We start from the raw sequence: 12172 nt of genomic DNA on the forward strand, positions 1-12172 counted from the left end.
TCTTCCTTGAAAGTTTTAACATCTTTTATCTGAAAAAGGGAGTAAAATGCCACAAAGAAAGTATTAATTCATGCAACACGTGGTGGCTGCTGTACCAAAACCAGGAGAGAAAACGCTGCCTATTCACTGTACAAACACTGATAAGTTTTCATGTGAATCTGCTGCTTATTAAATATAATCTATGTGGCATGAAATGTTGATGCTCTCATACAGTAATAGAAACTAATTGAGTCCTTTTTATTAAGATACACAGCTTCATAAGAAAAATACTTTTACCTCTCAAATGTAAAAGTCTCCCGCCCCCCCACATTAAAATCTTTCTGCACAGGTGTGACAGGTACAACAGCTGCTGGCTCAACAGATGAATGGGTTCTGTTGGGATGCACTCTGAAGTCTCCCCCAACTAAGATGACTCCAGGTACTCCAAAGCCACGTCGTAGCAGAAACGGTACTGCTCCTGAAAGATGTTAAAACACAAAGGTGGAGTGAAGTCAAGAAAAAGGCAAAGAATGGAGAACAGTGGTTGTCAAATGAATACTTGGCATTCAATTTAGATTATTCAAGAATTACGAACTTTTTTTTTCCGTAGACAAGTTTAACATCAAGGCATATGTTATTCTACATAAGAGTCTAATGATTGCTGTTTAAGAAAAAGGAAGTTGATGTAAAAATATATGTTGTCTTTGCCTCATATTCTGTATCAAATTTAAAAAAGTCAGTATTGCTTATTTGATTATAACAGTAATACTTGATCAGTACAGAAAAATTTCCAAGTATAGAAAAAGATTACGAATCAGAAAAAGTTTCTATAAATCTATTATCAGAAATAACTGTTTTAAAATATTACCTTAGTTTCAGACCATTTTTATGCATGCTTGAAATAGTATTTTAGAATAAATATAATTGCATAGCTATATTTGAGGATATGATTTTATATTTTATTTTCTGTTGTTTAGCATTGTTATGTGTTTTTTCTCATGTTATTTAACACCTCTTTTAATATACATGAAAGTCTAATATATGGATTGACTATTTGATGACATTTATTTTTTATTTATTTTAAATAATCCTAGAGTCAACATGCAAGTAATTTTTCTCCACACTTTATGTATTTTCCTTAGGGGTATAAATAAGCCAGTTATTTCAAACTGCTATTCCACAATTCCAAATTCTTAATTTCTTCTTCCAATTTCATTGAGATGTAATTGATATACAGCACTGGTTTTTCCAGTGGTCATGTATGGATGTGAGAGTTGGACAGTGAAGAAAGCTGAGCGTCGAAGAATTGATGCTTTTGAACTGTGGTGTTGGAGAAGACTCTTGAGAGTCCCTTGGAATGCAAGGAGATCCAATCAATCCATCCTAAAAGAGATCAATCCTGGGTGTTCACTGGAATGTCTGATGTTGAAGCTGAAACTCCAATACTTTGGGCACCTCATGCGAAGGGTTGACTCATTGGAAAAGACCCTAATGCTGGGTAGGATTGGGGGCTGGAGGAGAAGGGGACGACAGAGGATGAGATGGTTGGATGGCATCACCGACTCGATGGACTTGGGTTTGGGTAGACTCTGGGAGTTGGTGATGGACAGAGAGGCCTGGCGTGCTGCAATTCATGGGGTCACAAAGAGTGGGACACGACTGAGCGACTGAACTGAACTGAACTGTTTACATTTAAGGTGTACAGCATAACGATTTGACTTACATATGTGAATATCTAAATTCTTAATTTTTGACAGTTTTTGTTCCATCAGAGTATTTAATTAATATTTTCAAAAATGGTTAGTGGTTCCTAACTTTTTCTGAGCTTACTTTTATCCGAAAAATTATTTCTGCTGCCTTTATTTAAGATAACTTGGCTGACAATAAAACTTTTGAGTTAAAACTGCTTTTCCTCTTAGTCCATCTATATGTTGCTCTATCATGAAGAATTTAGAAAAATTCAGAGACTGCATCACAAATTTTGACTTGTAACATGTATTAAAATCTCAATTCAGTCCAAGTGGGTAAAATTCAGACTGAATTAGAAAACAATCTAAAACTCATGCTATTTCAAAAGAGAACTTTCGGGTATTTTGAGCAATAAAAGAGGGAAGTAAAAATTTTCCCCAAGCAATCCTACCCTAATTATCAAGTAGGTGTGATTTAAATTAGCCTACCACTGTGGCAAGTACACCTCAAGAATCGAAAAGTGCTTGTGAACAGTTACTTCTCTTTAATCAGTCTCTAGCAATTTGGTTTACATTCTATATTTTCTTACCAAACTGTCAGTTCAATTCAGCATCATAAGGAACTAATCATTAACCTTGATTAAAAACAAATCAAAGCACTGGGTGTTTAGACAAGATTCATGGGACATGAGTGTAAAGGTAAATAGTAGCTCTTAAGAAGGTTCTAGAATGGCAAAGTTTAATTATAGGCTTTTTTTTTTTTTAAGGAACAGTGAGAAATCAGTTAAATTTGGAAGTATAATTTGAATTCTGAGGCCAGAAGTGATCTTATTGATGATTTTAGGAAGACTTGATGTGAGAGAGAGAGGCAAACTTATATGAAAAAATATTCAGATGGCAGAGAGTCTAAAGACCTAATCATTACCAGCCCATTTTGTAAACAGACCTCAGAGTTTTACCTAAAAATCCCTCAATCTATCCGCCTTCCTCCATCTCCATTGCCAACACCCTGGTCAAAGCCAATATCATCTTATTGGAACATCAGCAATACCTAAGGTATGAGCTGGAAGAGAGGGGCTTTGAAGACTTGTTGAAGGGGAAGAAGTCTGTGACTGCTCTTAAAAGTGAAACCGTATAAATGTAACTCTTCAGATTTTGTCTCAGGAAGCAATGCACCTCTTGTGTGAACAATCCATGAGCAGGAAGTGGTGAAAATACTTTAAAGGCTTATTGAATTGCTCATTTTAGTTATCTGATCATCTTGATAAATGTAGGGCAAGCAACAATGATGTCTTGGTTTTTCTGGTTTACTTCTCTGTGAGCATAAACTACACAGCTGCTCCTGACCTATTCCCACCATTCACATATGTGTAACCCACAGACACTGCTTTAGACATTGAGCATGCTAAAAGTTTAACTTGCTTTCTTCCTCTGCGTATAGCTTCAAATAGATGAGTTCCTACATACACATATTAACACCTCCCTGTTCTTATTTTGTAATCTGAGTTCTGATTTTATGAGCCCCGGCTAATTCAAGTAATATCACATGACTACAATCTAAAATTGGTAAAAGGTGAAAACTATCAATGGCAATAGTTTAAAAAATTATAATTTGACCATAAAGGAAGAATTATAATGACTAAAATAAATTGCATTTACCCTTTAAAAACACTGAGTGTCTAAAGCGCTAGATACAATTTAGAAGTATATCCCTCAAAATGGTTTACCAGTTAACTCAATATGCTTTAAGAAATGCCAAGAATAAAACCTAGATAACAGGATTTTTCTTACTACAGAACCATTCATCAAAACTTACTGTAGCATATATTTATTGCTCAAAAAAAAAAAATCCTATACATTTTCCAAGTTAAATGAAATTAGTTTTCATCATTAGCAGTTTATACAATATGTGATTAAGCTTATGGGTATAGAAGGAGTTACTTGGCAATTCATCAGTTAGAGCGGAAGGTCCCCACAAAGACTCATTTACACATTTCATTCCCTATCTGTGTATGAAGTCAGATCAACAAGTAGGTATATGACTGATTAACCTCTACCCTCCCCTTCAGCACCCACGACTGTGACTCACCGGGGCTTCCACCATATTTGGCTTGCTGTTCCTTAGTGTCTTGACTGCATGGAACACGTCAACAACATTTTGCCGTTTCACCATTTCAACAACAATACCTATAGCACAGAACATGCCACTTCGCCCGCCACCATTTCTGAAAGCAAAGAAAACAAAGGCATTTTAGATGGAAGTTTTTGGTGACCATAGGTCATACAATCATACGTATTTTGGAAAAGAAAACATTATGTTTTTAATTTTCCCCCTTGTGTTTTAATTTTGCTTCACATGTGTATGTGTTTGTGTGGAGGGCAGAGAGGAAGATACTGGAGGATAGTATTAACTCAACAGCTTATGCTTAGGGTAGGGACATGATATAGGCATAGACTGCTGCAAGCTAGAGACTTTGAGATTTTTATAGATTTGTACATAGTGTAAATCAGAAAAGTTATTGAGAGTAGTGTTCAAGAGTTTATATGATAACTATATAAAATCAGTTTGAAGAATACAAATGTTGTAGTAGTGAATTATAGAATCGTGAAACAGGAAGATTGTTTTAGAAGAATATCTAGTTGAGGTCTCTAAGATGGGAGTTAGTTACTCTTTAGCAGAGAAAACATGAAGGCTAATGACAGAATGAGCACCAAGGCCCCCTGAATGGCCCAGCCAAGACGCCATACTCACAGGCAGTGGATGATCGTCCGGCCCTCCCCTTCCTCGCATTCCTCCTGCCATTTTTCCACCTGCAGTATCAGCTTCAAAAATGACCGTTTGGAGCCAGGCACTTCTCGATGAGAAGCCCAGCCTAGATACTGAAACTGCTGCACCATCAGATAACCTTCTTGTGGCTGTTGAGGGAAAAAAATATTTCTATGTAAATAAGTTAGGGTTAGAATTTTTACTAGAAAGTAAAAGGTTCATGGCTTCCCAGCTGGGTCAGTATAAAGAATCCAATGCAGAAGATGTGGGTTTTGATCCCTGGGTCAGGAAGATCCCTGGAGGAGGAAATGGCAATTCACTCCAGTATTGAGCCTGGAAAATCTTATGGAAGGGGAGTCTGGCAGACTACAGTCTATGAGGTCAGACAGAGTCAGACCTGACTTAGAGACTGAGAGTGCAAAAAAGTTTCATACCAATTTACACTATGACATAAATGACACATTAGACTGAATCTAGCTAATGCAAGTCCAAAATATGTATATGCCAGGGCAGGAAGATTCTAAATTACATGAGATTATCTTCATATAAGCTTCTCCCTGACACTCCATATTCAATAATCAATTCCTATGATTATACTTAAATAACTTTCAAATTCATCTCTTCTTTATTGCCAGTGATATCACTGTATTCTCAAATCACAAATCATAGTAATTACCTCCTAGTTGATCTCCCTGAACAACCTTTGATATCCTTTCAAACCATTCTTATTGTAGACATCATGATTTAAATGCAAATATGATCATGTCACTTCTTGATTTAATAGCTTCCAAATGATCTTAGCATAAAACCCAAACTGCTGCCATGGTTTAAAAATACCTGTGTGATAAGGCTCCACTTCTTCCTCCAATTTCCCTTTATTCTAATAACCTAGTCAAGGTCTAAACACATTTGCCTTCTCTTAATTTATTTACCAAGTCATTTCTTGTCTTGGGAACTTTGCACATACCAAATCCTTTGCCTTTCTCAGTCCCAAATAGAGTGATCAATTTGTCTTGGGTTTGCCTTGGACTTTTCTGGTCTTTGTGCTTAAATTCACATATTCTAGGAAAACTTTCTGTCCTGTGTAAACCAAGGTTGCTGGCTATCCCATGCCCAAATAGCTCCTACTAATTTTCAAATTTTGTCTTAAATATCATGGCCTCAAAGAAGTCTGCTCTGATCATCCAGCTTTGTCAGATCACCCAAAGCCTCTGTATTTTGTACTTTTTCTCTATAAAATTTCATTTATTTGTAGATAAATGATTGTACACATTGTTTAATGTTTATGTTCCCTGATAAAATATAAATTCTTCAAGGACAAGAAAATCTCTTTTTCGCTTAAAATCTCTTATCACTAGAACCTAGCAAAAATACTTTCCAAGTAATAGTATTGTTGAATAAATGAATCAAGACATTAAACCCTCAAGTGAAAATACAAGGAAGAATTTGTAATGTACAAGTGAGCCATATCGTAAGGCATCAGTCCTGAAGCTTCACATGGCAAGGTTCATACATCCTTTGGTGGGACAAGGAACTACTGAGTTTAACATCCAACCTCTAGTTGGTGTATACTAAATATTTGGTGAGGAGAATGATATTAAATAATGATAATAGGAAAAGAAAGAAAAATCACACACTAGTAAGTGCTTGAATACCAAATATAGATGAAAGTAAATATGCTGACCAAAAAAAAGTAAAACAAATTTCAGTTCCTGTTCCTAGAATATTTTTCATATAAATAGTTCAGTTAATAGATAGGTTCAACTTTCTTAGTTTAGCAGCTACAGTTTCTCAGCTAAAGTATTAGTAGAACCATAATGTAACAGATGTGCAGACATAATGAGATTCTTTAAATTAACACCTAAGATATGCATGAGTATTATGACATGATTGAAGTTATCCTTTTCTTCCCCCACTGAAATGAACAATAGAACTGGATATGATTTTATTCTCTACTTATACACATATAGACGTTAATCAGAAACACATATAGTCATTTTGATGTGAAGAACACTGAAACACGACAATTTTAATTACACACTTAAAATAATACACGTACATAGAACTGCTGCTCTAGAAAAGAGTAATCTTTCTCTTTAAAAAGAGAGATAATTCCATGATTCCATGGGAGGTACTACTGATTTCTTTTCAAATTCTGCTTGCTATGTGGTTACATAATCTAAACAGTTTTTATTAGTACTTTTTGGTTTTTTGAAGGAGAGATCCCAGACAGTTTGTCACTGATGGCGAAACACAAGAAGTGTCAAGGAAAAAAAGGTTCCTGAAGGACAGTTGCTACTTCGCTGCTGGGAAAAGGCAAGGGCTAGCAGCACTGCATCGAGCTACACATCTGGGCAGAGGCAGAGGCTGAGCCATTCAGAGAGATGAAACTGTAGATGAGCTGTAGGAGGAGAGTCAGGGACGTATGTGATTTAAGCAGAACTGGAATAGTGACACAGACCCCTTCTATAATGGCTGATCCAACATATCACTTTCTCCTGTCATCAATATTATATTCCTATTTTTCAATTGCATAACTCTTCTGGGCTGGATATCAATGCTAAGACTTGAAGTTAACGTTGAGATACATCTACATATACTCAGAGGCCAGGCACAGACAAACAAACTCAATTGAACCAGGGAATCTGCATTTTGATTTCCACATAGAATACAATAGGCTAGTAACTGACCCAGAAACCTAGCTTCCAGCAATTCTTATTTCCTGTTTTCAGAATGCATTTTTATTGTAGTGTTAAGGCATAAGATGATTAGTAGCTTTGGGATTGATTACATAATTTCTATTAATTTTACTCTCTCTTTTGTCTGCATGGAAATGTATTGTATTATGTTTGTGATCACCTGTTCTGGATCAATTCAGTTAAAAGCATTAATGACTTACTCTTGTTAGGTTGCATATCCTAAAAATCCGGTTTATTACATCACAATCCATTGAACAAGACATACATTCCACTTGGATAGGACCATATCGTAGCGTCCCTTCTTCTGGCCAGTACTGAGGGCAGCCCTAGATGTGAATGTTTTTGAAAGAAAAAGAAAATGAGCCTTATTTTTTTTCTAATTAGGATAGCATAAAGCAGATGTTAGCATTTTATTACTACTTTATTAAGTCATGTGTAAGTATACAAAAGAAACCCATAACCATTAACCTGGGACAAGTCGACTTCATTTAACATCACAATGGAGGTACAGCCATAATCATACACTAATCTCCAGAAATCTTTCACAGTGTTTGGCAGAGGGTATTGTGTGACGATGAAAGCAGCTGGTTGCCTGTAGCTCTGTGAAAAAAACAAGGTAGATAGGGAAAAATAATAACTTAGAATGAATAATCAGTTGTACAAGCAGATTCAATACACTTCAAGGTAGGCCTAGGAAGACTCAGCATCTCCATATGGAGATGAAGTCAGCCTGCTGCTCCAGCCATGGAATAACAGATTTGGACCACTGCAACATACTGCAACTAGTAAGGAGTCAATTTGATGGTATGCCTTTGATGCCTCAGCAGCAATTCAAGCCAAGAATTAATTTTGTTGGTAAAAGTAAATATACGACAAATACCAAAAAAAAAAAGAAAACTTCTTGAGGCTAAGATCCTTTGTGAGGTACCTATTGGGCTGTTTCAGTCTTCCAAAGTCTAAGAGGATAAAGACATAAAATTTCTGTATGTGTGTGTATGTGTGTGTGTGTCTGTCTGTCTGTCTATGAATATATGTCTATCAGCTATCAACTGTTATAGAATTGTTTGGCTCTTCTCCACTCCAAATAAGAAAAATCACATGTGCCTCAAACTCATGTGCTTTTATATTATATTGACATTACCAACACATCTTCTAGGCAATCCACATCTCATAGTTTTCTGGGAATTTCTAATGTATATCAACGATCAGAATGATAGTTTCAATCATTTAAGTGAGGGTGGGATGATTTGAGAGAATAGCATTGAAACATGTATATTATCATATGTGAAATAGATCGCCAGTGCAGGTCTGATGCATGAGACAGGATGCTCAGGGCTGGTGCACTGGGATGACCCTGAGAGATGGGATGGGAAGGGAGGTGGGAGGGGGGGTTCAGGATGGGGAACACATGTACACCCATGGCTGGTTCATGTCAATGTATGGAAAAACCACTACAATATTGTAAAGTAATTAGCCTCCAATCAAAATAAATAAATTAAAAAAAAAAGATTTTTCAAGTGCCACAGAGTAAAACTACTGCATTCCCTGGCCCCGGGTAAGAGGGAATGAATCCTTGTTGACCCAAGGCCCCCTGATTTGGACACAACGCATTCTCTCTTTCCAGAAAGAGAGGATAGATTCATCTGGTCAGATAATCTGTCATTCTACAGACTAATGATCTACACTAAAATAGAAATATATATTTCTATGTAATAAACTAAGAATTTGTAAAAATATAACTAGACAGCTGCCTGAGATAGATTTCTTTAATGCTGATAAAAACCGTCAGTGATCTGCTAACTCAGTTGTATCATATTACTCTTTAAGTCTTTCCGGTGTCTCAACACCAGTGTAGAAACTGATCTTTGAGCGTCATAGATCCTATCACCATTTGGGAAATGCTGCTAACCATAGCATTTCACTCCATGGAAGACTGCGGGATAAATCTGAGGAGACACTAATTCACCAGCAGCTTCTACATGACCTTAAGACCTCAAAAAGTCGCACTTGTAGCTGGGGTGAGTGCCCTCCTAAGGAAGACATGAAGGCTTATGAAAAAGGATCAGAAGAAAAGAAATAAAGTTTCCTTCCAGTTAAATGCCTGCTCCATGGGAAAGTAAGTCAAGGGAGATGAAAAGCCTTTTATTCTTTTTTTGAGTCATAGGGGAGGGGAGATAGATAAGCAGAAGACGATAGGAGAGAAGACTGAAGATTTCCTATTTCTTTCCTCTCTAAGTGCAAGAGCACATCTAAGGCTTTGATATCACATGATTCTTGGCCTTACCTCATAATTTTCACAGGCATGGCAAAGGGTGTATGACACTTACAATGGGGTAGAGGTTAGAGAGGAAGGGAAGGTGCAAGTGTTGAACAATGAGCCCCATTCTTATAAGCCAAACCAAACCTAACTTTTCTGTAGTCCCAAACACAGTACCAAATCCACAGGGCAGTTTTGACTATAAAATATATGTGTTGAATCACAGTGAATTAAACAGAAGATAGGAACACATAGAATACAAAGTTCTGTCTTCATACTGACCAGAAAACAACCTGGACATTAAAAAATTTGAAAGAGATGTCAAAGACAAAAAATGCCTCAATATCTTTCCTAATGTTATATTCTTTTTCTCACCCTTTTTCATTCTAAATATACACTGACTCAGAAAAAAAAAAGGTCCGTGTGTTTTCTCTATATTTAGTATGCTTGACTTTGCAGATGATTAAAATGGCATGAAAAAGTATAATGAGGATCTAGTGTGATTTCAGGGGACAAGAGTAATAACTAGGCAAGACTCTGGTCATAGCAAGAGCAGCAGCTTTCCTCTTGAGCTTACCTTTAAACTATTCTGCTCTGTAGAATAAAGAAGAGCAAAGTAACTGGGTGAAAATTAGAAGTGGCACATAGGCTTTGACAAGTCTCTACTATCAGAAACTAATTTTGGAGAACCCAATAGGACCAATAACTTAGAAAGCTTCATTATTCATCACCCAGGAATGAACCATGACTCTGGTTTCTCCTTATTACAGCTCCATAGTCTAAAGGGCAAAAACTAGAGATGCCTGTGAAGGAAGGTGATAAACCAAAAGGATGCTGAACTTAAAACCCTTCTTGCTTCTTCCCAAGGTAAGCAAAACAATATGGAAAAAGACTACTTTAACATTCTCTTTCCATATTGGTGTGTCTATGGGATGCTGACATGTGAGTACATGCTGTACCATCTACAACACAAAGACTGGAGTAGGGCAAGAGAGTTCTTTTCATGATGACTGATGCGTTAACATGGTATCTTCCATGCCTTCCCTTATGTCTTATTAATTTATCTTATTAATTAATAACAAATGAAACAAGTGAGCTATAAATTATTGGAATAATTATTAGCTAGCTATAAATTATTAGTGTCAGAGATAAAAGTTTCCAAATTAACACAATTTCAGTAGAATATGACATTCTGTGATTTAAAAAATTCATTCCTAACTATATTCAAAATAGATAAGCATGACTCTCTTTCCTGAAAATAATCAGGATGAAAACTATCACCTGCAGATATTTCTTGTACAAAAATTTTATAACAATTGAAAATCAACTGTTAAAATTATAGTCAAGCCTAATATTTATAGTGCCTAAGAACCACTGAAAGGGGAATTCAAAATCATTGTCCCCAAAATTTTGTATTACAATGAAAGTTTCTACTTTTCCTTTTTAGGCCATTTAAATTTTCTTGAAAAGAGAACCTAGCCAGCGTTCATCAATTTTGCGGCTTTTCATTACATTTTACACTAACAAAGAGAGCAGTCTCTTACATCCATAAGAGCAGCATTGATGTAGTTACTACTCTCCCCATCAATTGTAATTAAAAAAGGCAGACATCTGTCAGGTGGCAGCATGTCCATAAAACGATTCTTGTCATGGTTCCTTGGCAGGCATGCTATACTGCAGTCCTCAGCTTGTAGTCGAGGGGTGACTGAATTCAAGGTCTGGAAAGAAAAGGGAACCCAGGTTAAAAGACAGTGACTCATTTCATAGCATAACACACAGATCTATCAAGCATTTAGGAGGCCAAGTAGAAAGTAAAGGATTTGTGCAAGGCAATGACATTTGCCATGATGACAGACTGATAGATTTCGTAGTTAAAGCTACTAAAGCCTGTACATTGTTCAATGTACCTCTTCTTAAAAGGGAAAGGGATGCTAAACAACACAGCAACCTGCAAAAGGTATTATCTAATCAAAGAAAATGCAATCAGAGCAGCCCATGATGATGCCCCATCATCAAACTTATAATTTGTAATAACATTTTAATGTGCCAGATTTGAGGACATGCTATGGCAAAGAGCACTGGGCAAAGAATCAAAGTATTAGGTTTTTAGAGTTATTCTTGATTTCATAGTCAACAGCTTTAGGGACGTTTTAAGGGCAGTGAAAACATTTGGGATTATTTAGAGATGATGTTTAGCACAAACTCCAGCTATTATTATTAACATGCTTGAGTGACACAGAAGGTTGAAATTCCTAAGACTGCATTTTAAAAAAGATTGTAAAGATACGCAAATTATCATTAACTTTGACTTTCACGGTACCTTTTCCCCATACTTTTCCCTGAGTCTGAATTCATTCACCCTTCAAAATATAGCAGATATGATATGAGCTCATTAATACAAAAGTTGACTCTATAACTTGGTATAACAATTGTATAATGAAAGAGACACGTACTATATTATATTTAAAATAGGGTCAAACATTATAAATTTGACTTGAAAGACCTTCTTTGGAAGAATTAAGAATGCCCATGACAAATTGTAATAAGTTACTCATAAAAAGGCGCTAGAAATAATAAATACCTGGAATTCATCTTTGAGATGTGAAGAGTTTGTCTGGGAGTCTATTCTAATCATATCAAAATATGCAGCTTTAAATTCACAGACAGGTATGGCAGTTTCTCCACATAAGCAGGCCTCTAAAATGGCATCATGGATAAAAATGTACTGTTCCTATCAAAAGAAGAAAATTTTCATAATATTTTAATACAGGTTTCCTGTCAT

At 36.1% G+C, this 12172-nt stretch overlaps 1 protein-coding gene across 11 annotated transcripts in view; it reads right to left on the reverse strand.

Annotated features, from left to right (window-relative positions):
- Window positions 1-216: 216 nt before the first annotated feature.
- The window catches only part of PTPRK (protein tyrosine phosphatase receptor type K), a 598235-nt gene continuing 586279 nt past the window's right edge, over window positions 217-12172 (reverse strand). For all 11 annotated transcript variants that reach the window (XM_081529093.1, XM_081529092.1, XM_081529091.1 and 8 more), the window contains 7 exons: window positions 11972-12121; window positions 10935-11108; window positions 7602-7733; window positions 7334-7459; window positions 4420-4583; window positions 3757-3892; window positions 217-457 (listed from right to left, as the gene is read on the reverse strand). In XM_081529093.1, coding sequence (XP_081385219.1) covers window positions 404-457; window positions 3757-3892; window positions 4420-4583; window positions 7334-7459; window positions 7602-7733; window positions 10935-11108; window positions 11972-12121 — 936 coding nt within the window. In that variant the 3' untranslated portion in view covers window positions 217-403. The remainder of the gene's footprint in view (window positions 458-3756; window positions 3893-4419; window positions 4584-7333; window positions 7460-7601; window positions 7734-10934; window positions 11109-11971; window positions 12122-12172) is intronic.

The sequence above is a fragment of the Giraffa tippelskirchi genome, chromosome 9, assembly GCF_054371585.1.
Source record: "Giraffa tippelskirchi isolate mGirTip1 chromosome 9, T2T-mGirTip1v1.2.pri, whole genome shotgun sequence".
Classification (NCBI taxonomy): domain Eukaryota; kingdom Metazoa; phylum Chordata; class Mammalia; order Artiodactyla; family Giraffidae; genus Giraffa; species Giraffa tippelskirchi.